Source organism: Drosophila ananassae, chromosome 2L (genome assembly GCF_017639315.1).
Source record: "Drosophila ananassae strain 14024-0371.13 chromosome 2L, ASM1763931v2, whole genome shotgun sequence".
NCBI lineage: Eukaryota > Metazoa > Arthropoda > Insecta > Diptera > Drosophilidae > Drosophila > Drosophila ananassae.
Window position 1 is genome coordinate 743,661 of NC_057927.1, and position 27,939 is coordinate 771,599.

The 27,939-nt window shown below is 48.2% G+C and overlaps 1 protein-coding gene and 1 long non-coding RNA gene across 6 annotated transcripts in view; both read left to right on the top strand.

The window, feature by feature from the left end:
* LOC6500304 (homeobox protein homothorax) overlaps nucleotides 1-27,939 on the top strand; it is a 95,228-nt gene that overhangs the window by 58,979 nt on the left and 8,310 nt on the right. For all 3 annotated transcript variants that reach the window (XM_032449610.1, XM_014911006.3, XM_014911007.2), the window contains exons 9-11: nucleotides 13,589-13,684; nucleotides 17,625-17,648; nucleotides 25,571-25,719. In XM_032449610.1, the coding sequence (XP_032305501.1) occupies nucleotides 13,589-13,684; nucleotides 17,625-17,648; nucleotides 25,571-25,719 (269 nt within the window). The remainder of the gene's footprint in view (nucleotides 1-13,588; nucleotides 13,685-17,624; nucleotides 17,649-25,570; nucleotides 25,720-27,939) is intronic.
* On the top strand, nucleotides 7-7,516 carry LOC26515291. Of its 3 annotated transcripts, none has more exons than XR_001408971.3 (3): nucleotides 37-2,620; nucleotides 2,684-3,362; nucleotides 3,421-7,516. It is a non-coding gene; the product is annotated as an uncharacterized LOC26515291 (long non-coding RNA). The 3 variants fall into 3 exon arrangements; XR_004309726.2 differs by having other exon boundaries at nucleotides 39-2,620; nucleotides 2,684-3,261; nucleotides 3,328-7,516; XR_001408972.3 differs by having other exon boundaries at nucleotides 7-2,620; nucleotides 2,684-7,516.

The window sequence follows — 27,939 nt, forward strand, 5'->3', positions numbered from 1 at the left end:
TAAGTCACATTCCGCATTAAGTCATTTAACACATCCTATATGCCTCGCAGAGTAGACTTGGTAGCTTAGAGACTAAGTTCGGGATTTGGGCCAGAACGCGTGCTTCCGCCGTTCGCACATCAATCAAAGTTGGGATCGATAGGATCAGCCGCCTGGTCCAGTCCCTTGACGGTCCAGTCGGTAATCCTGTCCTCCCGATCACGTCCCGGCCGGCCCGGCCCACGCCCACTTTGCTCACCGGCCGCGGCTTCCTGTTTCTGCGCCTCTGCTCCGCCACTCAAAATGAGAAATTTCTTTTTAATTTAGACTTAAACAGACGCAGGCCCTGACGCGACTCGACGCTCTGGGACAGCTGATAAAAAATCATTATAAAGTTAAGTTTTAATTAAAAACTACAATCGATTAAAGGGCGAGGGGGCTCTGCTCTGTCTGCGGCTCATAAATTGAACATTGGCGGTCTCGGGCAGCTTTCAACGTGCATGCCTGCCACGCCCCCTCGAAGGCACAACCGGGCCGACGATGATGATGAACTTGTGCCAATTTTTGAGCCCTGCTCCTGCTCCTGCTGCTGCTCTGCGGAAATCAGTGGCAGTTTTGATGATGTCCGAGTGCCGATAGTCCCGCTCCCGCTCCCGATCCCCAGCTCCAGGCCCAGCTCCAGGTCCCCGGCATAAGCATTATATAAGCGCATTTCGCTTTCATTAATGAACATGAGGCCACATAATAAAATAAAAGAGGCAAAAAGAATGGACGAGCGCCCGGCACGTGAATTGAAATTTGATTTATGATCGGCAAGCGGCTGGCCGTGTGGGGGGCTTCTTTTCTTCACTTTTTTCGAATCAGCCTGCCCCCAGAGTTCTGGACTTAGCAGCCTCCTCGGGGTCGTAAAAGCCCCAGCTCAGAGTGCAGTTTTCCGTCTTTATGATGCGTTAAATTGAGGAATGGCGTGCCAGGGCATTTAAATCGTTAAAAGGCAAGTGTATGCCGCTCAAATAGGCCCTGTATGTACATCCGATTGTCCATATCACACTTAGACCCCTAATACGAATCCTTGTTAGCCGCCTAAGCCGCCCTTCGTAGCAGGGAAATCCCAATTTTAAAGCCAATTTATGGACTACCACTTTCTTGCCTCGAATTCAAGTTCGAAGACCCACTAACCTACTCAGAGGGCTCTTATTTAGGCTCGCCCAGCGGAGAGGGCCAAAACAATATGCCAAAAGTGTAATTTGTATTATTTTCTTGGAGCTGCAGCGGCGGGCGGCGGGTGGCAGGCGGTGGGCGGAGAACAGGCGGGGGTGGCTGCCAGACAGCCCCTCTCGGCCATGGCCGAGAGACAGCGAAGCGACAGGGACAGCGATAGGGAGACACCGAAGCGTTTAAGCACAACTTTAAATAATCGTCTGTCAGAACTGTCAAACAAGCCGGCGAGCGCTAGAATTAATGGCGCACACCCGGAGACGGGGAGGGCGGGTGGCAAGGTGGGGCGCGAGGCAGCTGCAATTTGTTAGGCCCTGCGCAGGCGCACAGCGTCCGTTGAACCTGCACTCCCGGCCACCGTATCTGTATCTGTGTGTTGCCGGGGAGTATCCGTATCTGTATCTGGTCCTGTATGTGGAGCAGAGTGCCAAAGCCACAAGTTGAATTATTGTTTCTGCATTTTTTTCGTCGGTTTTCGGTTTTGTTTCTCGCTTTTGCTGTTAGCGCAGTCGCAGCGAGTTAAAAACAATGCCATTGCCATGGCGGTGCTTCATCACCCGCTATCGCCCTCTCTCTCCCGCCCCGTGCACCCATCTCTTTCCGCCATGGGTAAAATTAATGTTGCTGCGCCGCAGCGGGCGAACTTTCAACTGTTGCTGCTGCTGCTGCTGCTGGTGCGGCTCTGGCTGCCTTAAGATGAAAAATTATTGCTTTTAATTTATTGCATAAACAAAGGCTATGCCAGTGGAATAAAAATGTGTGTATAACGGCTCTCAAGGTCACGGTTACACACACACACACACACACCCATACATACATACGGGGGCAGTGTGTGACAGAGACAGGCTGTGGGGCTTTCCCCGACTTCGCTGCCAACTGTCAAAAATGATTTAGTAGTTCAAAGCCGCGTTTTGCGTTTTGCGACGTCTGCCGCCGACTCTGCCCCGGCTGCAGCCCAAGTGCGAAAAATGTGAGGGCAGCGAGCGTCCGACACCAGCTGTCAAATGCAAAATACAACAAACACAGCAGGCCCAGGCCCAGGCCCAGCAGCGACAGCGACAGCGACAATTTTTGACACATTCGAAGCGACAGCGAATTTTGACAGTTAGCAAGCTGAAAGGTCAAGCTGAAAGTAAAAGTCGGGCGCCATTTTTGATAGATTGACATCATTCCGGGGCGCTTTCATTCACTTGTCACTTGCACACAGTTTCAGTTTCACATTCAGTTTCGGTTTCAGTTTGGGAAACATTAGTTTTTTATGGTCGCCACTCGGAGCAGAATCATCAGAGCCATTGACGGACGTCCCGGCACAATAAACTGACAAATCAAAATCAAAAACAAACCAAATTAGCCAGTCGTAAAAGCAGAATGGCAACTGTTGATAGATCATTCGAAATAAAAACAGCGCGCTCCGCAGTCCGCAGTCCGTGATTTATGATGTTTGATAAATGAGAATTTAATAAATTTTAGCTTATTTGGTTTTCAGAGTTTCAGTTTTTAGCGCTGCGCCTTGTGTGGGGCAATTAATAGTACTGGCGCGGCAGTTGTCTGGCCGTCGCTCGCTTCGACGGATTAACGGGGTATTAATGTTGTTTGATGGGCTTTTCGCTTTTATTTGCCTTGCTATCAATTAGCTGAAGAACTCCAGCTCCAGCTCAAGACAAAGCGCCAGATAAAAGGGAACCAGAACACTCACTGGCTTCATTGGCGCACTGCCTATGAGTAATGCCCTCCCCCAGACCGATTACCAGCTGCCGAACCGTTTAAGTCACTTTCTTTGATGCCCGGCCTCATCATAATTCCGGCAAGTCGCTCGCCCAGACGCACAACCCACATAAATCCAGAGGTCGCACCCGCAACTCCAGTTGTTGTCCTCCTGAATTATGCATGCAACAAATTGTATAAAAATTTCTGCAACTTTACGTTGCGACGTGAAGAAATTTGGGAATCAAGCCGAGCGCAAAAGACCCTCTGAAGTTAGAGGCATACTTCTCGGGGGTGGTGGAGCAGGAGGGCGGATGAAAGGACCAAAGCACTAACAGGACTCCCTGTCCCTGGTCGCTGGTATTTGGGCTTAGCCCAAGTCAACCCCCAAAGGATGTGCGGGAATATTTATTTTTGTTTTCCCAGTCCCAGCTCCCAGACGGTCTCTCAACGTTTACAAAGTGATTACTTCTGTTTAAAAATTGATGTCTCGATGTTGGACACGTTTTCAATTTGCAGCGAAATGGCGCGTGCTCTTCTCAGGTGCCGGATCCATTTCCCGATCATTGCGAGGGAAAACGAAACCGAAACCTAAACCGATAACGAAAACGAAAAGGAAAAGGAAAACAAGTTTAAGTGCGTCAAAATTGTCAAAAGAAATTCCTTAAATGACTTTGTCAAGTCGTTAAATTGGTGTCGCTTTTTTGTCTCGTTTGGCTTTAATCACCGCATTGGCTGTCATGTCCGAGCTGAATGGCAATTAAATGGTCTACGAATCGTTAAATCATTCATGATTAACTCGCTCTGTCCACCAGCTCGGCGCTGGGGAGCTCGGCTGGGGTGAGCTGAGCTGAGCTGAGCTCCCTGTCCTTGAAGATTTAGTGCCGTTGAAAATCGTTAATCTGAATCCGAAATCCGTGTTCGATTTCAAATTCCAGAGGAGCCGCTGTCGCATAATCGATGAACTTCTTGATTGGCACTCATAAAAGTCTTCCCCGTCCCCGTCCCCCTCCCCGTCGACCGGTTCTCTATTTTTCTCAAAGCAAATTGCTGGCCATATAATTGCCGCCGGCCACCAAAAGGTAACTTGGCTTAGAGTCTCTAGGCCCAAATGGCTTTTTAATTTGGTCAACGACGAAAACGGGTTGGAAAACACCGCCACCGACTCCACTCGATTCGGCGTTGTTTGTTTATTTTGTGTGTGTTGTTTTTTGTGTCTGCGGGCTGACGTTTAATGGGCCTTTACCCCGAAGGGGTATGCTTGGAATGTCTCCCCATTTGCATATTGTATATGCAGTCTGCCCCCAGCGCCCTGCGCCCTGCGCCCTGCGCCCTGCGCCCTGAAATATGCAATGTTTTTGCCATCCCCATAGCTGCGAGGTGTTGCTATCGGAGCTGAGAATTTCGCCTCGCATTAATTCATTATTTCGTTCATTTCACCATTGCGAGTTCAATTCCAGGCAACTTTCCTGGCTCTGGCTCTGGCTCTGGCTCTGGCTCGGGGGAAACTTTGATTAAACTTCTCGCCAATGGCAGTGGCTCTGCCTCGTACATACATATCTCTATATAGTGTCTGACCAAGTTTCATATAAGTAACACAGATAGCGCGCACCCACAGAGCATAATCGGAGGAGTCGGGGGAGTTTGGAGTAGCAGAAGGATATCCATTTGCCAAAATAGCAAAACTTGCATAAAAACTTTTGCGCAACAACTTGGACTTTTTCATCAAACAAAAGCAAAAGGGAAATAGCACACACACCCGTACTAGCTGGGGGTGGAGAATGAAACAAACTTTTAATGCAACCTCCCCATAGCCCCATAGCCTGCCCTCCCACCAAACAACAAACACGAAAATATCCGAAAGATAGACAAACTTGCAGTGCGCCCACCGCCCACCGCCCACCGCCCACCGCCCACCGCCCTCGTCCTTGCTGCCGCCCATTTGCACAGCTGTCAGTCAGTGGAAAATATTTCCCAGCCAGGCACATAGAGCCCAAAGACAAGGAGCGCTGTGCGCTGAGAGAGAGGGCCGGCCGAGCCAACATGGCGAACAAAAGTTTTGCTCGCTGCGGCAAAAAGCGGAAATGCATTCAAAATCTAATATGGCAGCCATGGTCATGAGCAGCAACAACAACTGGCTTGGCTCCCCCCCTTTCTTTCCTTTAAGCCACCTCCTCCGCTGCCGCCCCTCCGCAAAGTAGCAGCTAAACAAAAAGGCTAAAGAGTGCCAAAGAAGAAAATGCAATTTTCTGAAAAACCCATTAAATGTTTGCCATCAAAAAAAAAAAAATAGGAATCGCAGAGCAGCAGAGTGGGGCGGGGGAATAAAAGAATGAAAGCAAGAAGTGGGTGGTGGGTGGGTGGTGCAGGGTCGGAGTTGAACTGCAAATAAAGCAAACGACGAGCGCCAGAAGATGGCGGCGCTTGCCAGTGATAGACTGTGCGACTATATACTTTCTATATATCCGAGCCACAGTCTGGGAGGTACAGTCCTACCTGGCCAGGCACTAACCACCAAGAAGTAAACTATTCTCCCTTATCAGCCACTAAAGACATGCCCCGAGTCGAAGGACCTATCCCAACGCTCCTTAAACTGCTCCTCCTTAGACGTTCCGTTCCATTAGAGACATCACTGTACCCCCACTACCCACCATGACTGCCTGTTTAATTTTGCTTCTCTCGTTTCTGTGGCTCATATAGAGCCATTAGCAGCACTTTAAATAGCAGCCTCGAAAGCGCCTCAACTCGAAACTTTAAACTGGAATCGCAAGTTCGAAGGCTCAGGCTCACATGTCAGAGGCACCAAGGCACAATGTGCTGATAGAGCCATTTACGCCGTCAGCACATAATGATGGAAGGAAAGCCGAGGTCCGTGGCGGAGGAGGAGGAGGAGGTGGCTGCTGGTGGAGGAGCGATGGAGGAGCAGCAGCTGCAGCGGCTGCGCTTTTCTGACGGATTTTCCCGGCACATAGAGGGAGCTATGAACGGAAAGCTGAACAGAAAACAGCAGAAAATAGCAAACTAGCAGGCAAGGCTGCCTTGGGCGGCTTAGACAGACGACGAGGATGGATGCAGACGTGGCCAGCAGCCAGCAGCCAGGAGCCGTGAGCCATGAGCCATGAGCTAGGAGCGCCAAGGATATTGGCACAGCAACAGAAACAGCAGCTGCTGGCAGATGGCAGCAGGCAGCAGAAAGCAGGCAGGACCTCACTCCGCCAGTATAAGGGGCAAGGATATATGCCTGACGATGAAATTTAATGGGGTGCTTTGATGCGATTGGTTTTCATATAACGCAGGCGCTTAAAATCATCGAATCATTCAAAAGAAAACTGAGCTGACTGCTCCAGCTCACAGACACAGTCGCCAGCACACACACGTGTGTAGTGTGTGTGTGTGGGTGTGTGTGTGGGGGAAAGCTCTCGCACACACTCACAGCGGGAGCAGCAGCAGCAGGAACGCAGCTCTTGTGTATAAGAATTTTTTCTGCTTTCTGCTGACTGCAAATAAAAGAAATGTAGAAAAATACTAGAAAGGAACGTGAAAAAAGCGGAAAATATAATGTGGATGTGTGAGTGAGCACTCTCCTTGGCTGTGTGCTCTCGGGCTGGGGGCTTTATATAAAGAAAGGAAAAGGAAAAGGACAAGTGGGGGGCTGGGAATGGGGTCGGAGTCCTCGCCAATACGCATACAGACAGCTGCCACACACAGGCACACAGGACAGACACACTGATACACTAGCTGGCTGGCTAGCTTTTGGGATGAAAAAGCTTTTCTTCATTCTATGTAGCTCCTTTGGTGCTTGCCTTTTAGGTCCTTTTAGGGGACTAGCAGCTTATGCAGCGGGGGTAGGTCCTCCATGCGGAGTCCAGCACTCGGAGTGACAATCAGGCTTATTTTAAATGCAAGTCTTTAATTTGCCACCTTGCCACGACCTCTGGGCGGAGCCATAAATCCTGCAGGATTCAACAAGTTCCTAGGACGAGTGCATAAACTCTGGGAAACAATGGCAGATACATTAACACGCTGAGCCACCGAAACAGCCCAGGGGACGGGTCTGCGTCTGCAACTCCCGAAAAACTCGCGGCAAAAGCCCATGACAAATCGTCCTGGAAAAAACAACAGAAGCACAAACACACACCAACACACACACACACACACGCACACATGAAGTTATCGATTATTGTAGCATACTTACGGGCGTCGTTGGGGGTTTATTTATTTTTGGCTCGGCAGTTTGGTTACCAAAGCCAGACAAAGAAAATAATGAAAGTCATGCTTACAGCAGGCTTACAGATTCTTTTTCAGCCTGCTTTTTCGGCTGTTTTGGGGCCGGTAATCGCAATTTGTTTGGAGTGGAGCCGAGCCGCTGTCTGTCTGGGAAAATCACTTTACAGCCGGCGGGCCAGAAGTTTTCCCCAGTTGACAAGCGACTATTTAACACGCGTCATAGCATGAATTTTATGCGCGCACAACAGACACCAATACACCAGTACCAGTACCAGTACCATACACACAGCACAGCACAGCACACACACTCGGTGGGAAAATAAAAGGAAAACCAGTGTCAAGGTTAACGACCAATGAATTTATTTTGCTTGAATAAATTTTACGATAATGAGGAAATTGTCGTTGTCGTTTTGGGTATTTTTAATGGCCATAATGTCGGCGCAACTCGCTTTCCTTCTGTCTCTCTCCTGCCGCACTTGCCCCAGAGGTGAAATCGGGAGTGCCACACAACAGACATGCACTATACTATATATACAAATTTAAAATCGACTTTGCTTTGTTAACCAAACTCCGCACCAGTTGATCTTTAAGTTGGAGTTCTTTCTCCAATCTTATCAGAAATGCCACAAACGTTTTTCAATTTCCGGCCGGCATAGTTTAACCGCTCAACGGTGGTGGCTTTCCAGTCCAGAGGAGTCGTCCTGCCAGGACTCGTCCTGCTCCGCGGCCGAGCCAACTCCATTTTACGTAACATTAATTCTGTGATTTATTAGGGTCACGTGACCGTCAAACGGACGACTGAAATTGCACGAATCACGAGTCGGCCAGACGACCACAAAATAACCATTTCCACACCGAGAAAAAATCGAAACCAAGTGACGGAAAATGAGGCATAGACCGCCATTGGATAGGCCCGATAGAAATAAATATTTTTTTGAGTGCATTAAATGAACTCCTCATATGGAGAGCTCATCAAAGTCTTTCAATTCAAATCGGTCGTGCAAAAAGTGCCCTCCAAATCCGCAAAGAATGCCTTTTGGCAGAGCTACAGGTAAACAAGTTTCTCCACCTCCACCTCCAGATACAGATACAGATACAGATACAAATACAGACACAGATGCTGATTCTGAATCAACTTCGGCCGTTGCCTGGTTAGGTGTCATAAAGTGCATTCACATGAATGCGATAAAGTTTATTGTCAGGGCAGCCAGCGCGGAGGTTTCCAGAGGAACAGCCAGAAAAATTAATACCGAAACATTTGCTGGCTGGCTGTCTTGGGTCGTTGTCCGTCTGTCCTTCCGTCCGGGTGTCCATATGTCCGTCCGCCTGCCCGGGAGATCGCACACGCCTACGCAAACATGTCGCAACTGTCATTTCAGCTTAAGTTGGTCCATTGTACGTTTATATTAGTCGCGGGCCAGATAAAAAATAAAAATAAAAATAAAGCCAATGAGAGGAGAGCCTGTGTGGGCAGTGGAGGGCAGGGTGGGGTGGGGGATAAGAGTTACGAGCATCTCGATCCAGACTTTCAAATTCGCTTCAAGTGTAAAGCGATATGCCTGGAGGGGCCCAAAGGATGTCGCCAAAAACCGATGACACAGGCTCGAAGGAGCGCAGTTTCGTAGCTTAAGTTACAAGTCATGTTCGTGTGTCGCCGAGGTGTGGCCTTTTATTTTTATTGAATTTTTGTGGCCACGCCAGAAAAAAACAAAAGAACATCAGAACGGCAGAACGGCAGAACAGCAAGCGAGCAAATCGCTTTGAGGCCTTGAATTCTTTAAAGCCAAACTGAACCACTTAGTTGGCTTAAATGCATTAGAACCGGGACTAGCACGTGCCCCTCGTCGCGGCCATTATTTCCATAACTATGCGCGAAAAGCTTTTTCATTTAAATTAAAACAAAAGCCAGCCAAACAAAATTCCTCAGCAGAGAACAGAGCGGCAGAAAAATGGAAAATAAAACTGGAAATGCCGTGAAAACGGCGGCGGAAAATGCCAGCCAAACAGCAACAACGAGCAGAGGCCGTTGCAACAAAATAGATAACTGCTCTGCATTTTTATTTTTTGCTCGTAAAGCAGCTGCAGCAGCAGCAGCAGCAGCAGCGCCACCTTCCGGCCATCATGGCCAACTAAAAAAAAGCGCAGAAATGCATCTCCGCAGTCGGGGCATGTGAATAATTACACAAAAAGCGAAAAAGCGAGCAAAAAGCGGGCAGCCCCAATGAGAGATTGCGGAGATGAAATGCCGATGCAATTTGGGTTAACAATGCACTGCTCTTTTTCGGTTGGCTTTTCGGGTAATTTTGAAAATAGATTTCGAACTGGCTTGTAGGCCTCTGCTAGTAGCTCCCAAAGTGCTCTCGACATTGCTCCGTAATCAATGCCGTCCGAATCTAATCGGCCTGTGGCTTATCTTCTTTGAGGGTCAGTTGAAAGATTCATTCATGAGAACTCGGAGAATTTCTGGTGAAATGTGGTCTCAGTCTTATCAACTATGGAGTATTATTTTGAACTGCCAGCGCCCTGTTGAAATGCCGTCGGCAGTGCAGGAACTGACTCTGTTGCCAGCCTGGAAAAGTGTTTCCAGCTCCAGAACACCCCCATCGTGCCACAAGGTGCATGCAAATGCCGTATTCCGCCATTCTACCTGCCTCAAGACCTGCCTAAATGAATCCATCAGATAGCTTTTAATGGCAGAGCCGCAACCCGCCCCTCAGCTCAGCCCCCGCCACCATTTTCCCACCCCTGCCTCCTCCCCTGCACTTCGTTCATTTGGCGCGCTCAACCAATTGGAAAATTTACACGTGCAAAATGTTGAAAAATTGTTGCGGTTTATGTATTTTATTTTAATATTTTTTGCGCCGCTGCTGCTGGTGCTGCAATTGTTGCTGTGGCTGTTGGCTGTTGGCTGGAATTCGAATGTCGCCCGAAATGGCTGGGCATAAAAATTGAGGAAAGCCAGCGTAAATTTCCACACGGCGACAATTCCATTTTAAAGCTTCGAGTGACACCCCATACACAAATGTGCGCCTCCCGCCCCCGACCCGGCCTCCTCTTCCGCTGTTGTGTGTGTGTGTGTGTATACACTTTTTATGTTGTTTAAATGTGTTCGCATTGTTGTTGCTGGTGTTGCTGGCTTTTTGTAATATTTTTAATTTCGCCCAGGCAGCGACATAAATCATTTTGTCGCGCATTGCAAAAATTCCAAAAGAGCAAAGCGAAAAAATTACAAAAATTTTTAAATTAGCTCGCATGGGAAATGGGTGAGTGGGGGCGGAGGCGGTGGAGGGGCGTAGAGAGTGGGGCGTGGGGCGAGTGGAATTAAATTTTCATATGAAAAACTCGCAGATAACAACAACAACAGGGGCCAGAGAAAGGGAACAAAGCCAAATAGTAGAAAATTGGAAAGATGAAGTTGCCCGAGATAGCAGGACCTGGGGGGGGGGAACGGTCGGGTGGCGGTGGAGGGGCTGCTCTGCTGACGAAAAAAGCAATTTTCAATTTTTCTACACAAAATGCCAAACATGCCGGGCCGGGGCCAAGGCGGCGGGCGAGCTGCGCGGGGCTTCCCCGGGAGCTTGTGCTAAAAACTTTGACGACAGCCGAGGAGGGCGGCGGAAAAGAGGGGGCGGGGCGGGCGGCGTTGGCGTTTGCGCCTTGCAGTCGCTGGCAAGTGATAAATCATTTCAACTGTCACTTTCGAAACACAATTTTATCTAAACGCAGACACAGAGACAGAACCCGCAGACGAAAGGCGACAGAAACATCTACAGAGAGAGAAAAGATGGTATGGTTCTACTGCCAACAGGCTATTGTGTTAATAGTGGAAGTCTTCTCTCTATTCTGATAGAATTAATAGTTGTACTATTCAAACAAAACTATTTCCAAACACTTCTATATTTTTTTCTCCCTCTGCACTGAGCGGAATTGAAGACTCTTTGGCAATGGGGTGAAGTGAACTCTATGGAAAATGGAAAATTCGTGTGTTGTTTTTCTTTTTTCGGCCTGGCACTGATGGGCTGAGGCTATGGGGGATAATGGGTGTTAGTTATAATGTGTGTAGAGTGTGCGAGTGGTGGCCTGGCGGTGCACGGACGATAAGGGAAGTGCACTCCGCGGCTGTGGGGCATCTAATCAATGCCTAAGCGCCATTTATCAGGCCCCGGGCACTTCAGATCGGATCGGATCGGGAATCGGAGGAGGAACACTCTTGGAACTGGGGATTCTGACGGAGAATGGGGTCGCCCCCGAACTAGGGCCTCCCGAAATAGAAACCGCTCCGCTGCGCTCCACCGACAAAAGGCCAAAAAGCAAATCAGGCACGAAAACAAAGGAAATTGGGAACAAAAATAAACCAAGGAGCCGAAAAAACAAAGAACACGCCGAGATCATTTAAAACACATTTTAGAAGAAAGCCAAACAGTTAATTTGGCAGACACTTTCGGCCAGAAACGGTCGGGCCGAGCGATAAATGCTCTAGCGCGAGTGGGGGGCGAATTGTGACATTTAGGAGCGCCATAAACAAAGAATCTCGAAACACACATTATTTTAAAATTTAAATACTGCTTGCTAATGCTATTTTTTAGCGTGGCGAATTGTCTTTGTTCGATAAAAGCAGGGTGGAGGGAGGGGAGGGACGTGACTCAAAAATCAAAGTCAAGTCTGAACGAAAATCATTAACTTGCAGCACAAACAAAATAAAAATGAAAATTAAAAATAATTCGCCCATTGAGTGGCAACTCAATTCGCCGCAGCTCTTCACTAGCTTCGTCCCGCTCGCTCCTGGCGCGGCCATCGGCAGTGGGAGCGGGATGCGAGATGCGAGCAAATGGCGCTGCCTTCTTACGATATTTAAGCAGCTAACTTACGATACGATAATCTGACAGGGGAAGTGTACGCAAAAGAGAAAGAGTGTGCCCGCGTCTCGCTCGGGGAGAGCGAGTTCAGTTCAGCGCAGACTGTTTGGCTCTGTCTCTGGGCTTTGTTGCTCTGTGTTTGTTGTTGTTTGTTTTGCTTTGGCTTGGCTTTTTATTTTTATTATTGTTTTTATTTTATTTCCTTACAATAAAAACGACAATAAAATTTTTTAGTGCAAAGATTTATGTGCGAACAGTTTTTTTCGCTTGTAGACTTTGTTGTTTCTGTTTCTGTTGTTGGTGTTGTTGCTGTTGGCACCCAGAAAACTCTATTAATTTTATTATTGATTTCGGTTCGCTGCACAAAGTCGCCCAAAGTCTAAATGATTTATTAACTTGCAGCGGCCCACTCTAATTAATTATTGGCATTAAAAATATTATTAAGTTTGGCTAGAATTGGGAGCTAGATCTCTATAGTTTTAGGAGCTTTTTTTAAACCAGATTAGGTTTCGTTTTAATTGGACAGGTGCAGTGCCAGTGGAAATTTAATATTCCATTTAAAGGCGAGACTTGCAGTCGGAGAGGCGTGGGGCGTGGCCAAGGTGGGTGGCCGGGCCTCCCACCACCCCATAAACACCCCACAAAGGCGTTCGTAAAACGTGCCCATTTACTACCAAGAAAATTGCCCATTAAGGCGAAAACGAAGCACTCTCCGACCCCCAAAGCACCCTCTTTCCTGCCCACAACTGGCCAGAACAGAATGGAAAAAAAGAAATTTAAATAAAGGTGCGTCCGCCCGCCGCTCAGCTCAAGAAAGTGCTTAAAAAAATAATAGAAATTGCCCGGAAGATTGGCCCGACAGGGTGGTTGTTGCTTCTGGCCCCAATGCCACGCCCCTTCACTTGCCGCCCCAGCGCCCATTGTGCTTTAAAGCCAATAAACCAAATTATTATTAGCGCCATTTTCGTTCCTGCCCGCACTACGCTTCCTACTTCATTTAAAGTTTTATGCGCTTAAATCGTCCATTGAGGTCTTGTGTTTATATTCGGGGGCGTCTTCCGCGCGGGGATTGCCAGGGAGTTGGGGCGTTGGGGCGTTGGGGGGAGGCTGACGCACCTGTCAGTCAGCGGGGGAATTTTGACGAAAGCGAAGACACCTCCACCTCCACTTCCACCTCCACCTCTACCCGCACTACACACACTTACACCTCGATGGCTTAACATATTCAGCGCGCTGTCAATATCGCTCGAAGAGCATTAAGGTGACAAGTGTTGCGAATTGTGTCAGTCAGTCGGTGGCTTAGAGTGGCTCAAGATCTTAAGATCTTAGTGCTTGCCTGGAAATGAGTCGGTCGTAGTTTCCGCTTCAGTTTCAGTTTGCCGAAAGGCTTTAATAAGTGTCTTCGGGGCAGTGCATCGATAATTTATTGGCCGCCCGGGCTTCAGCCGCTATTTGAACAGTTTTTGTTGTAATCAGTGGGCGCACTTAGGCGCTAGTCTTTGGGTAATGCGAGCAACACACTTTCCAATCAATATTCGGATTAAGGCCTTAAATAAGTATCCCTCTTAACCCCTTCTAATGAGCGGCTTTTCCATCTTTTCCAGGACGATGGTGTCGAAGAGAATGGTCCTCACCTGCCGACGCTCGCAACGCAGACGCCTCCCGGCGATTGTACTCCTCAGTCTTCCTCGGTAGTCCTGGTAAGTACTCCCCCAATTACGGAGATCAGATAGGGCCTCGCGCTATCGAGCGGGTTGAGCTATCATCACAAGGCCCTCTGACGGCTTTCCATTAGATTTCAATAATTTACAACATCGATCGGATTGGCCTGCGATCGGATTGGCTTTTAATTTCTGCTCGCCAGGCTCGCCAGCGCGAGATGCAGCGGCTCAGATTGCGCCGGAGAGTTAACGTTAATGGCAGAATACTAACAATGGCTGCTGCCGCGCGAGAGTAGGTAATTTCTATAATGATATACGAACTGGCATCGCCCAGCGGCCACGGGCTCCATTCCGCAGCCGAGCCCCGCTACACTGCGAGAATGGGATGGGACGGCTCTTCGGAGTGCAGTCTCCTACGGGACTGTGAGCCCCCAGTTTTTAGGAGTGAGCTCCGTCCGCGCGCGACTTCGGGCCTGGCCAATGAAATGGCCATCAAAACGGCATCGACATGGCTTCGCTTCGATTGTCTTCCGAGTGGCGGAGGCTGGAGGAGGCATTTTTCCTCCTTTATGGCCGGGACCTGCAGTCAAAATGCGTGCCAATTACATGCGAGCGCAGCTTTCTTCTAATAGCAAATGCTGTAATCAAAATTCCATAACATGCCCAACAGCCAAAGACCCCTCTTTTCCTTGCCCCTTCTGGCCAGACAATTCGTTAAAGTCAATTTGCAAATCATTTTTCCATTGAAACTCAATCTACGAACTACGTGAAAATACCAAAAGGCAACAGAGCCCCGCTGCCTCAGGTTCTTGCTCGGACTGAGACTGAGACTCTGACTCGGCTCCAGCCTCCGTCCTCCGTCCTCGTCTTGCCGCTTCAATAATAATGATTTTCTTTGAAATGCATACTCGAGAGCTCAGCCTGGCTTAAAAGAGGGCCCCAAGCCTCTGACAGACAACTTTGTGGGCTCCACCTTCCCAGTCCCCCAGTCTCCGCTCTCCAGTCTCCGGCCTCCAGAGCCCAGTCCCCAAGTCCCCGCTTTTTTCGATGGCTTCGAAACGTGGTGTAATAATACTAAATTGTTGCTGATTATCCTTTTGGCGGTTTGCCTTTGGACAAGTTCTCCGGCCTTCTCTCTCTCTTTTGCATACGCTTCTTGGCCCGAAAATGGCGTCACAGTCACTGCACATGCAACAAAAACAACAAGGGGCGGGGCGGAGCGGGGGCATGCAACAAAAACAAGAAGAGGCTAAAATAAAATCAGCCAGACTCCACTCGACGAGGTTCCCGGCCGGTCCCTGCATCTCTATTTTGCAGCCAGCCCGTTCGGGGCGCTCGATTTTGAAAGAAATCAAGCAAAAATCAAAGCCCAGCCGCCGCCGACTCTTCAGGTCTTGGAGTATTATAGAGTTCCGAGCATGGAACACCGTTTCCATCTCCGACTACGACTTGGACTCCTCTGAAGAGGAGGCCCCAGAAAGCGAACAGAACGAAAGCCCACTTCAATAGTCACATAAATAGACTGTGAGTCGCGCTCGAGAGTCTCTGGCCAAATGGAAAATCGTGTGCAGGGCCTCCTGCACTCAGAAACAAAAGTATGGAGTTTGGAGAGATATTAGATTATACTCCTGTTCTTATCAACTCGCTTTTTTTCCAGTGCCTCTGCCGACTTCTACTTCTATTTGTGGCTCTGCCATTTTTGAGGTTTTTCTTCTTTTGGGTGCTTCATTTTTATGCTTCACTTGGCCGCCTCGGCTTTGTCGGCACTTGATCTGCTCTTCCAGCTAGCTTCGGAAAGCCTCAGCCTCAGCCGGCCAAGCTAAACAAAAAAGAGTCGATTGCAGCGTTCACGGAAAGCTTTGCCTTTTTCCGTTTGGCGTTTGGCCGTTTGCTGGCCAGCGTTTTGGTAATTACCGTTAAATGACCCAAGTCCGAGCCCGGTCGAGACAAAGTCCCTCTCCCAGCTGTCAGCTGTCAGGTTCTAGCCAAGTGGAACAGCAACAGCCTCGCACTGGCACTGGCACTGGCACTGGCACTGGGACTGGGACGAGCCAAGACTTCTGCCGCCAAGTTGTCGGCGGTCCTTGACAATTGTCAACTGTTTTAAAGCCTCAAGGCTGATTCGCCGTCTGCAAATTAATTGCGCCCAAAAGTAGTGCCGAGGAGGAAGAGAGGAGAGGCTGCTGGCTGAAAGCGATCTTGGTCCGGCCGAAAGACAAACAAATTTTGCATACCAAATGCCAGCCAGGCTGTGCAAAGTTTCGTCTCGCCGCCGCTGCTCCCTCCCGAGAGCTGCACTTTGCATTTTAACCAGAGAACCAGAGGAGAACTTGGCTGCGAAATCAATTAACAAACAATAAACGTTTGCTGGCCGAGCCAGACACGTATTTTATTTAAGTATCTAGAATATTAAAATGGGATCAGACACGACACTAAGTGCAGGAGAGCGGCGGGGCGGCACAAAACTGAAACTGAAGCAATGCGTTGGCTGACATTCATTGGAACGTTTTCGGAATATCTGAGCGATTCCCAGCCGCATTTGCTTTCTTTCTGCAGCTCTGGCTGATAAATTCCCGGCCTTTTCATTTCTGAGCTGCAGTGTTAAGCACTCCGGCTTAAGCCCCGAAAGTCAAGCTGCAGGGAGAGAAAAAGTATCTGCATATTCGAAAAATAGTTTTTTTTTGAGTTGATTTTTAATTTCTGGGTTTGGTAATAAATGAGTTAGTTTTGAAGAACTAACTCTTAAACATAACCTGTAGGAACACCTTTGGAACAAAGTATTTCTTGCCGTGAAACTTCAACTGCATCGAGTGCCACCCAGCAATCGTCGACAGTCACCGCATTGCCATCAACTTAAGACGATTATTTATGAACTGCTCGGGGTTGGGGCTCCGAGACGGGTCTCTCGAAGTCGGACCGGGAACCGGGAACTGGGAACTGCGACTGAGAAGCGAGAACCTGGACTGCTGATGGCCGTTCCAGGACACTGACATCCAGGCGGCTGGCCAGAGGAAAAAGGGAGTAAGAGAAGGGACGGAGCCCGACAACAAACCCGACACCGACACCGTGTGTACAATGTTCCAATGCGTGTTCGATGACTTAAATGACAAGAGAAACGCGTCCATTGCGGAGATGCCAAGGCTGCAATTGAGCCGGCCAGGCTCGAAACGCCTTTCGAGTTCACAAAATACTCTTAGCCATGTCATTACAAACTGACTAAATGACACCGCGGAGATGTGCGGAAAAAGGGAGAAAATCACGAACAAAAAATCTGGAATTTGCAGCGCTCCTCAGCACATGAGAAGGTATTCGGGATCTTCAAATCCCGGAGATGATCTTCCCCCCTGTCTTTAAGACTCACAAACAGGTCCTGTCCGAGTATTATAGCCCCTTGTGCTGTGGCCAATGAAAATATTTGCATAATGCCTCCGGCAAATCGTAAAACTCATCAAGAAAATCATAAACAAAGGCACCATCCGCCTAAAAAACAATTTGATTTGCGTGCGAAAACCCCTAAACTAAAGTCAGGGAACAAAACAGAATATTGCCTATAAAAACACAATAAAATAAAGAGTTGGAACCGGAGCGCGGTCCCCATCTTTTGTTTTCTTTGAGACTGCATTTGATCTGCTCCAAATATTTTCGGTTCACACTTGACTCTGATTCCAAGGGCTTACATAGTTTTGATTGATTGCCGCCCCTACCCTGCCCGTCTCCGTGTGAATATATATTTCATATTTTATAGCCCGCGAAATCCTAAAAAAGGAACAATTTGCGGTCAGAAGACTGCACGAAATTTTTCAATTTTTTCTTTGTTTGGTTTTGGGCTTGACTTTGGGAGTTTGAAGTTTTTGGGTTATGGGAAGATTTATTGGAGTTTGGGTTGAGAAACACTTTGGGGCTTAGACAGGTTGCTCTTGTTTTTTCGAGCTAAACAAATAATTGACTAATTCTGTCTTTTTTTTAACTCTCTTTCCAGACAACTTCGGAACGAGTGCAAGCGGTAAGCTTTCTCTTTACGTTTACGTTTATATCTCTTATAATTACCAATGAAACCGATGTGCCCGGCCAATACCACGCCCCCTTCGAAGGCTTTTGGCCAAAATGGAGGCCCGAAAGGGAGAGAAAGGCATCGCATCGCTGCGCCATCTCTTTTTCCCACTAAACTGAAAATTGTAGCGTTTGGGCCGGGGAATGACAGGACCCATAATTATAAACGCGCATAACCCATCATCAGCTCGGATCAGTCTTCGGTCTTCATGCTTCAGTCTATAGTTTCCACTCCTCAGAGTCCTCAGTGTTCAGTGTTCAGTCTTTAGTCTTCAGTCTTCAGTCTCCAGATCCCTTGGAACAACTAAATGCCGGGGCATATAAATTTTGTGATTAAGAGCCATCTTATCATTATTATAGAGTGAGCGCACGCTCTCCTGTTTGGCCTGCCCTGCGACTTGGGATGTGCGTTGCGAGCTGGGCGCTGGAACGGGGGACCTGGGCCCTGGCCCCGGGATCTGGGATCTGGGTGGGGATGTGAAACAAACACAAAAAATAAAGAAAAAATCGAAAAAATTAAAGAAAAGAAATACCGAACCGAACACTCACACACGATGAGATATTTCAAAATGTAGCCGTGCGTGAGTGCGGGTCGGTTTTGCCTTTTTTTCATTCGCTTTTCGATTTTCGATGTGTGCGCCCCTCGCAGGCATTATAGGATTTAGTTTTTGGGATTTCGATTTCTCACACAGGCGGAGTGGTCGGGGATGGGGATGGGGATGGGGATTGAGGGGCAAAAGAAATGTGTAGAACATATTGTTGCTGTTGGGTTGCGTTTCCGAAGATTTCCTGTGAAATACTTTAAGCCCAGAGCCTCCAACTCCATGCCCCATCCCCCATCCCCCATCTCCCACTCCACTCCTCTGTTTCAGTTTCGGTTTCGGTTTTTGGTTCTCCGATTCTGATTTCAATTCTGTTTCTGTTCGGTTTTGGTTTTTGGGTTGTTTTGGGTTAAACATACTTGAAATTCTTGTTTCAATTCGGTTGGTCGGGGGCCTTCGGATCAGTTCGTAATTTAATACGCTTTCAAAATTAACAAAAATACATCCAGCAGATACGCCGATGGAGGCCCCAAAGGTCACAGAGCCAAGAGCCAAGAAAAAGATTCAGACTCGAAATTGGTGGGGGCAACATAAATAACAAGAACAACTCACTTCTGAAGTTTTTGTCTATTTATCCGGCGGGCCTGTGTTTGAAATATTTCATTATTATGGGACAGTCGCCGAGAATCTCGGAGATCCCCTCCATCTCCATCTCCCATCCAGATCTCCCATCCAGATACTCTCGTGTTTTTCTATTTTTTAATTTATGCTGCCCGTATTTAACCTGATTTGCATATTCTTAAGCCGGGGGGAGCTGTACTAGCTAGTGAGTACTAGTGAGTGTGTTTTCGTCCTCCTCACTTTTCATTTTGTTTTTTAGCGCAGTGCTGAATTTTTTGCTCGATTTTTTGCTTTATACTTGGCTGCCCGTTTGGCCGTTTTCCTTTCTTCGAGCGCCTCTCTCTTTCTGGCCAGACTTTTCCCCTCCAACATGGCCGACAGAGCTGCACAAAATGGGGTAAGCGCTGCGCTGCCACACGGAGAGAAAAAATGGCAAGGGTGCCGTCTTTTCAGTCTCTTCAGGTGAGCGGGAACGGGGAAAATCGTACTTCCTGTACAAAAGAAAAAAAGTAAAAACTTAACAACTCAAGAGTTCCTTGTCTTCGTGTGTTCGTGACTGATGCGTTATACTTTCCATGCTTTTAAAACAGCATTTTCAGTGTTATTATAAGAGTCCCGGGGCGGGGGCTGGGGAGCCAGAGCAGAACATCCCCAACATGTCTGGGACCGCCTTGAATTTTTTGCGCGAGTGCAATTTTGATGTCGAAAAGACTCCACTGCAGACACAAAGCCCTGTTCCATTTTTTCACCGGCGTGTTAACTTAAATTACACGCTTATGAATTGCTCAATATCATGTGAGGAAATGGCGCTGAGAAAGTCGCCTTATCGAGAACCGAATGCCTGAATAAGCATCCGAATCCGAAAACAAATTAAGCCCACTGCCATTAATCTCGGGGCTGCGGCTGGTGCGACTCCCTGGTGGACCGCGAGAACCGCGAGTTCCTGTCTTCGGATTGGATGCAAGGTGAGATGCATTTCGACATGTCTCATAAATTCAAACGGATTGAGCTCGCGGAAACCTTGTCCGGACGACGCTGGCTCCATTTGCATAATGCTCGAAAAAGCCTCAGATACAAAATAAAGCGGACAGGGGGACGTGTGCGAGCGGCGGCGGCGTTCATAAATTTGGCAAATTTGACAATTATGCGCATTAATAATAAATAAAATTGACAATAATTGAATTTGAATAATTTGATTTTGCATATTGGGAGAGGGAGAGTCGCGGATCCGACTCCATATGGCTAATCTGCATATAAGGCGGTTGCCCGATCCGTTCTGGCAGCCTTTTCTTTCTTCGACCGCTTTTTTCGTAGGCGTGAAAACATGTGTTGGCTGGTTTGCCGATTTCTGTTTTCTGTCGGCTGTTTGCTGTTTGGTAGGTCTGTCTCTCATTTTTTGCTGGCCTGGAATTTTAATAAACTTTTTGCTTTCCGCTCGCCAGCCTATTGAATGAATGAAACACGCCGATGCCGATGCGATGCGATGCGATGCTCCAGCAGCATCCATGAGAACCGAAAAGTCCAAAGAGTCCAAGGCGAACCGCAAAATCCGTACGAAAATAATGAGGCATGAACATGTTGCAGCAGCAGCATCCAAGCCTCCAAACAACAGCAACAGTTTTTTCCCCAGTTTGCAACATTATTATTATTATTTTTATTATTATTCCCCATTTTTTCCTGCTGGCCAAAAACAATGATGCTGATGGTCGTTGCCTGCAATGTTGCTGTTGCTGTTGCTGATTCTGTTGCCGTTGTGGCTCAAAATATTGCAGCGGATCACACAAATCCTCCATAAAAAGCCTCCTCTCCGATATGTGCAAATATATTTGTGTTCTATGGACGTGTGGTTGTGTGTCTGAGCCGAGAGCTAAAGCGGCTTTTGTGTTAATACTTGAAACTGTTTTTGTGAGTGCTCTTCTGCCTCTGCCTGGGCTGGGAACGGCCAGAAAAAAGAATACAACTAACTAAAAAAATGGCCACAAAAATTGCTATTGACTTTGGAGCTTCGGCTCTGGCTCTGGGTCGGCATATGCCGGAGCTGTGGTTCTTATTGACTTGTTGCCGTTTTATGGCGATGCCCGATTGGGTGATCCATCATCATTTTGCGGCCTCCGATAATTTGCAGTTTATTCACATTTTTCTTTTGCGAAAACTGCGCGGGAAATGAATGGAAAATCTCGCGCCAAAGGGGGGTCCTTGAAGGGCCAATATGTCCCGGGAAACAGGTTCCATTTGCTCCATTGTTGTGGAAATTATAACTAGTGTCTACCTGGGGCCTTGGCTCCACTCTGTACTCCAGAGTGGTCAAATGCTTAATCAAGTCGTTTGCCAATGCCACTTAAGCCTTATTAATTTGCCGATCGTATGCATATCACTTGACTGGTCACAGACCGAAATGAATTGCTCAGGGGACTCGGCTCCACGTTTAATAAACAAGAAATGCCGCGCCATAAATCAGTCGCAAGACTGGCTGGCTAATAAGCGGGCTAACACCTCGGAGGTCCGCTCGAGTGTTTACTGTACAGCAGCCACCCACTTGACAAGCTCTGGCATGATGAGCGTGATGAGACGCCCTTTTCTGGGGCTTTTGTCAGGCGTTTGTGTCTGTGCCTGCTTCTGCTTCTGGGCTCTCGGCTGCTCCGCTGGTATTTCTGCTCAAGTACAGCTTCTTGGCCAGCACTTGAGGCCGAAGCCACGGCAGCTGAAGTGTTTGCCAAGCTGCAGCTGACAAACGCTGTGCTGCCCACCCAGGGAGCTTTCTTTTGACATGTTTTGAATTCAATTACGCTGCCTAGACGATGCCTGGCTGAATGCCTGGCTGCCTAGCTGCCTAGCTGCCTGTTTATTATCATTTCTGGCATAAAAAAAAAAAAACTCAATTAGTTAGGCAAGAAACCTGGTATCTGAAAGATACTCAGCCGATGAGCTTAAGCAGACTTCCGCCATGTTCAGTGCGTTCAGTGTTCGGGGCGCGGTGCGTTCCCATTGGAAAATGATTGACAGACGATTGGCATGGATTTGGGTAAACAAAACGGAAGAAAAGCCGCACGGAAAATGGAAAGTTTTCTTTTGCGGAGGAGAGGCAGAGGCTGTGAGGCGGACTCGGGACTGGGGACTGGGGACTGGCGTTTCTCATTTGGTGCGGAGAAAAGTTTATTTAAAAACTAATTGAAAACTGCTATGCTGCCCCTCATTCCAGCCAAGTAGTTTGGAAATATTTTGCCGGCCAAGGAGTCGGCAGGCAGGGGGAGTGGCAAGCGTTCTCCATTGGAAAAGCAATTCTGTTTGTTTTTGCTGCTGCCTGCGAGCTGACGGGTGGAAAGTGCATTTTGTTATTGAATTTTATGCATCCACAGACCGAACAGAATACAAATGCACACTTGGATTTTTTGTGTCTCCCTCAAATGGAATATCGTAGTATTGAAAATGCGCCGTCAGAACTAATTGGAGCCGCCAGGGTCTCCTTGAGAATTTATTCGCATCCTTCGGAGCTGCAGAAATCTTAATCAATCGGAGCAACTTTTGGGTTTTTGTCAGCTTTGCTCTATAATTGCATTCGGGGGAGGGAAGAAAGGACGAAGGAGGAAGGAGAGCTGCCCGCCTGGAAGGAAAGCCAGCAGGAAACTAAAAATGTTTTGTATGTCCGTATAAAGGAAAATCGCAAAATTTACTGCAAATTGGAATTTTGCGCAATTGTAGAAGGCAGCAGCAAAAAATGGGAGCAGAACGAGCTTGCAGAAAACAAACATGAAAATGTGGCAAGCGTAGCATGCCAGGCCAGCCAGCAACTGTACTTTCCGGGGGTAGTAGTTGCAATAATAACAACACTCCACATATATACTTGTGTACTTTGTGTGTACATGTCTGTCTAGCTCTGAGTCTGAGTTTGAGTCTGAGTCTGCGTCTTCTGGCTTCTGCATTCTTCGTCCTTTAAGCCAATAATAAATAAAAATGCTTCTCGCCACAATCAGCTTGTGTGTGTGGGTGTGGGTGTGGGTGTGGGTGGAGAGAGCCACCCACGAAAAATGCCATGGCATCAAATTTATTTCCCCTCCGACTCCCCCACTTATTGGGAATCGAGCGGGCTCCATAAAGTCCACAAAGTTATAGTGAAAATTAATTAAGTTTTGCGCTGCGCTTAACAATTCAATTAAAAGCAAAATGCAAGCGCCTTTATCGCGCGTACAGCGAAAAGCACTTTGGAAAAAGCTACGAAGAGGAGAACGCACCGCTCCTAATCGGCTCCCCCCACCCCACTCCCCAATCATTTCCCCCCCAAAAACCTCGAGTGCCCTTTCGAGTGGCACAAGTGCTTTTGCACATCGTTATTATAACAATAATAAGCGGGCCCTGGCCAGAAGACGCGGCTCTGGCCAAAAGATTAATTGTGCTTCGGAAGACAACGAAAAGCGGATGGAAATGGGAGCACACACCACACCACACTACACTCCACACACCACGTCGATCCGAGCGGCAAGAAGTGACTCGGAGTCGGCGCAAAGTGCAATCCACTTGAAGAATTTACATATCACCAGAAGATACGCGACTACGAGCCCCGAACTCAAACTCGAAGCCCATCTGCATCTGCATCTGCCGCATCCCCAGTCCCAGTTCCAGACCCAGTCCCAGTCCCAGTCCCCGCCAGAGCAAGAGCAACAGCCACACATCCACTCCTGGCCATGTTTCTGGCAAATGCATTAATCAATTTCATGTTTTCTTAAGCGCGCGCCCGTCGCGATTTGAGTGCCTTCTGCCCCGCTGCCCACCCTTTTGGGGGGGATCCTCATATGAGTGGAATAATCAATTTCGAGGATCATAAACAACTTTTAATGAAGTTGTTAAGTGCCAGCAGCTAGTTGGCCGGCTCGCGGCTCTGCTGGCTCTCTTCTGGCCGAAATGCAGCTCGCATTGGCCGATAAGTTCGGGATAATGGACGCCTCGAGAACTCCCAGTCCCAGTCCCATTCTATTCCCAATCCCATTCGAGCAGTCATTCTGTGCAATCCCGACGCATTTCCATAATTGCTAAATTATGCTAAACCGAGGCCCAGAAGTCGGGGGCGAGGCGCTAGAAAGGTCTCAGCGCTCCAACAAGTGATTGTTTTGGGAGCTTCTTTTGTTTTCTGTTGGTTTTCGTTGCTTCTTTCTGGTAAATTAATTTTACAACTTTTCCGGTGCGGCTCGAAGCTGATTCGTTTGGCTTGAAATGGTTTTTATTTCTTCATTTAGGGTCTACCTCGCTGGGATATGTTTATAAACCATATTCGATAAGAAGCCTGAGCAATCCCCCTGACTTTTAGGAACTTTCCAATTTTGTGCATTAGCCCTAAAAGCAAAAACCAAAACGGTAATCTACATTTTTATCAGCGAGGGTACAACATTGTTGTCTGTCATTTCTCACTCAAAATTCTTTGTTTGGCTTTGTTTTATGGGCCGGGCTGTTTTGGATGGAAGGTCTCCCCATCCCCATCCAGTCCCTTTTCCACTGACCACTCGCCAAATGAGCGTCTCCATCGGCGACTAAATTAATCAAAACGAACTTCCGGTTTACGCAAAATGGCGTGAAGTCTGCCACTTGAATGGCAGTGTGCTTTGAATTACACACACTCTCTGTGGCTGTGGCTGTGCCTGGGACTGTGAGTGTGAAAATTAATGAATGAGTTAACTGAAAAATTAATGAAAAGCAGCCGGGAGTGAAGGTGAAGCGAAAGCAAATGCCGAAGGTGTTGTGCAAAAAATAGAGATAAAGCATGGAAAATTTATGAAGGAATTAAAGCGAACGAACTATCAAGTTAGACATTCAAAGTAGACGCACTATGTTTGGCTATTCGGCTATTTGGCTATTTGGCGTTGGGCAATATTTGTTTTGGCCCAAATCTGATGATCATCGTGGCCGGGAAGGAAAGGAGCGTGAAATTATGCAATCTGCTAGGGAGTTTGGCCAGGGTCTGCTTTATTTTGTTTGCATGTGCGCAGCGATTCGGGCTTCCTGTTTCGAGGCGGAGATGGAGGTGGAGGTGGAGGTGGAGGCATTTGAGTTACTTAAGTGTAACTAAAACTTTAAGTAAACACACAAATAACATACTTAATATTAAACAAAAATATACAAGTCCAAGGGAGAGGGATCTCTGGTGATGATGATGAAAAGGAAAACACACAGAGCAGCCCCCGAAAGGCGGAAATGGAGAGCCGCCCCCGAGACAAACAAAAGATAAAAGCCTGGGGAATTTAAATTAACCAAAAATTATGCACGGACATTACCAAAAAGCTAAAGCAGCAGCCTGGGCAGCAGAAGACGGAGAAGCCGGAGAATCCCGAGTAACAGCACCCACAGCAGCTCTGACAAATATTAATTTTGTTTATAAACATAGTCTTGGGTTTGGTTTCGGTTTCGGTTTGGGTTTGGGTTGCCCGAGATCCCCGACTCCACTGTCTCTACTGACCTGCAGTCACAAACAATGTCATCCATATGATTATCGTTACGGCCGGGCTAAGTAATTTTATGCCCACTTGACAAACAGCCATAAACCAGAACAGCAAACACAGAAGTTGTCTGGCGAGGAGCGGAGCCTAGTACTTGGGCTCTCCGGGCATGGGGCATGGGGCATGGGGAATGGAGTTATGGAGTGTGTGGAGTGGAACTGAGACAATATTGACATAGGCCTGGCCCGAAGAAGATTTCTAACTTGCTCACTTTTCTCCTTGTTTTCCAGGTGATGCCAGCAACGCCAGCATAGGAAGCGGAGAGGGCACCGGCGAGGAGGACGACGATGCGAGTGGCAAAAAGAACCAAAAGAAACGTGGCATTTTCCCAAAAGTAGCAACCAACATATTGAGAGCGTGGCTGTTTCAGCATTTAACGGTAAGTAGCATTATTACGTAGCCCCGTTTACGCTTTCCACCTGAACCCGAGAACCCGAGAACCTGACAACCTGAAACTTGCAAACCCAAAACTCATACTCTGGCCAATGGCTTTCCGGCACGTCAGAGATGTTATCGGGATCTCAATGGGGATCTCTGACTGGCTGGGGGCTGGCCCCACCCACTAGAGACTAGAAGCTAAACCAGCCCAGTCTGCTCTTTACGAGTGATAAGGCCGGGTCTAGGCACACTGCGAGAAACTAGAGGGTGGCCCAGCTACCCGAAGACCAGTACTCGCGCAGCAGAAGACTGCTCTTCTCCCAGTGCACCTATTTTGTTTTATTTTCGTTGTTTTTCCAACGTGTGGCAGGTAGATAAGATTACCGCATGGGCTCCCAATGAATGGCCTGCGTCAGTGGGCGGTGTGGGGCGGCGATGTGGGGGGATGGAGTGGGGGAGCGGTTCGCCTGATGATGTAAACGATAGCAGCCCGGGGAGGCGCCATTGAACCCTGATTATATGACCATTAGGGTGGGAAATGCAAACAAGTTTGTGGACCTCGTTCTCGAGAGTTTCCCCAATAAGGGAAGACCCGGACATTGGCAGTCCATTCACTCGGCCTAAGCATCCATTCCGGCCACTCGGCCATTTGGCCATTTGGCAATGTACCCTTTCGGACCTTCTTCAGGTCCGGCTACTTCTTTGGACGGCCATCGCGTCCAATTAGATTTCCATTTTCGGGGCCATCAAAGAGCTCCGGCTAAACGGCCTCGAAATGCCGCATTTGAGGCACTAAAAACAAATTGCCGAGGCAATGGCAGTGGCTATTCAAAGCCAGAAAACTGCAGTTCAAAGTTCCTCTTCCTGGAGATGCCGGGCGGAAGTCCAGGCCAGCTCAGTCCGCCGGATGTCGAATACAAATAAACAGATTTGTTATGCGCCACTTTATGGTAAGCAGGGACCAGACTCTGGTCAAGGGGTTGAACCAAACAGCACTATAAGCTTTTATGCCGGACGGGTCAAGGAAGCTGCAACTACGTTTTTTGGCCATTAAATGGGAGATTTTTTGTGCGTATGGAGCGAATTGATAGAAATCTTAATGGAATTTCGGCAGAGGACTCGGTGTGTGTGTGTGTGTGTGTTGGTGTGTGGCCGAAACTTAACGACCAGCGGCTGACCAGTCCGATAAGCTGCGAATCGGAAATTAAAGTTGAGGTCTGGCGCGGAGCGGCTGCTGGCTGGGCTGCTGGAGCATCTTCGTTTTAAAACGAAGTCACCACCCTCGTGGAAAGAAAGTAAAGTAAACGGAAGAAGCATTAGCCCAACCACCACCCCAGCCCGTACTCCCCCATGACATTGATGAATTGCCGTTTAAATCAGCGCATCACTCATGTTTGCCCAGCGGCAGAAAACGCGTCTCGGCTTTCAGAGCCTGCACTCCTCCTCGGCCTGGGTATCGGCATCCTTGCGACGGCCCCGTCCCGGTCTGGCCTAATGCCATTAACAGTTTTTCAACGCATTAGGGAAATTGTTTTCTTTTCCTCGGCATGCGCTCGAAACTTTAATTTCGCATTCAAAGCCTTCGATCCGAGGGTAATGCAATGTTTGTCAATTTGATTTATCGACTGGGCATGGGCCTGGGCCTGGGCCGAGGGATAGCAATCGGAATAATTAACTCGCAGGGAAAGTACTGATGACTGATCCAATCGAGGGGGGAACTAGCTGGTTCAGTCACATTTTTAGTGCGAATCCTGTTACGTTGATTGAGATAATCCGCTCGAAATCAGTTCGCAGTGACAGCGATGTGTCACTACAAAGTCCCTACAACTCCACTACAAATACAGGGACTGCGCGGTGGAGAGACCCCAAATAAGACCGCAATGACGGTGCTAATGAAGTGCATTGCATTCTGGAAGCCGCGGAAGGGGCTGGGTTAACTGACTGGCCAACCAAAAAACAAAAGGCAGCAGACACAGACACCGACACAGGCACAGACGACAGCACAACAGCCATATCGGGGGCATTGCATGGCTGCTAGCCGACTCCAGTTGTTGTTGCTGCCGGTTGCCATAATTATGGCAGGCGCGCGAATATTTTGTTTACATTTGGCGCGCACTGCAGACAGCCACGCCAGAACTGCAACAGCCACCAAGGCAACAGCGACGCAGCACCAGCAACACCAACAAAAAATTCCCATTTCGCGTGCTCCGCCTACTCGGCC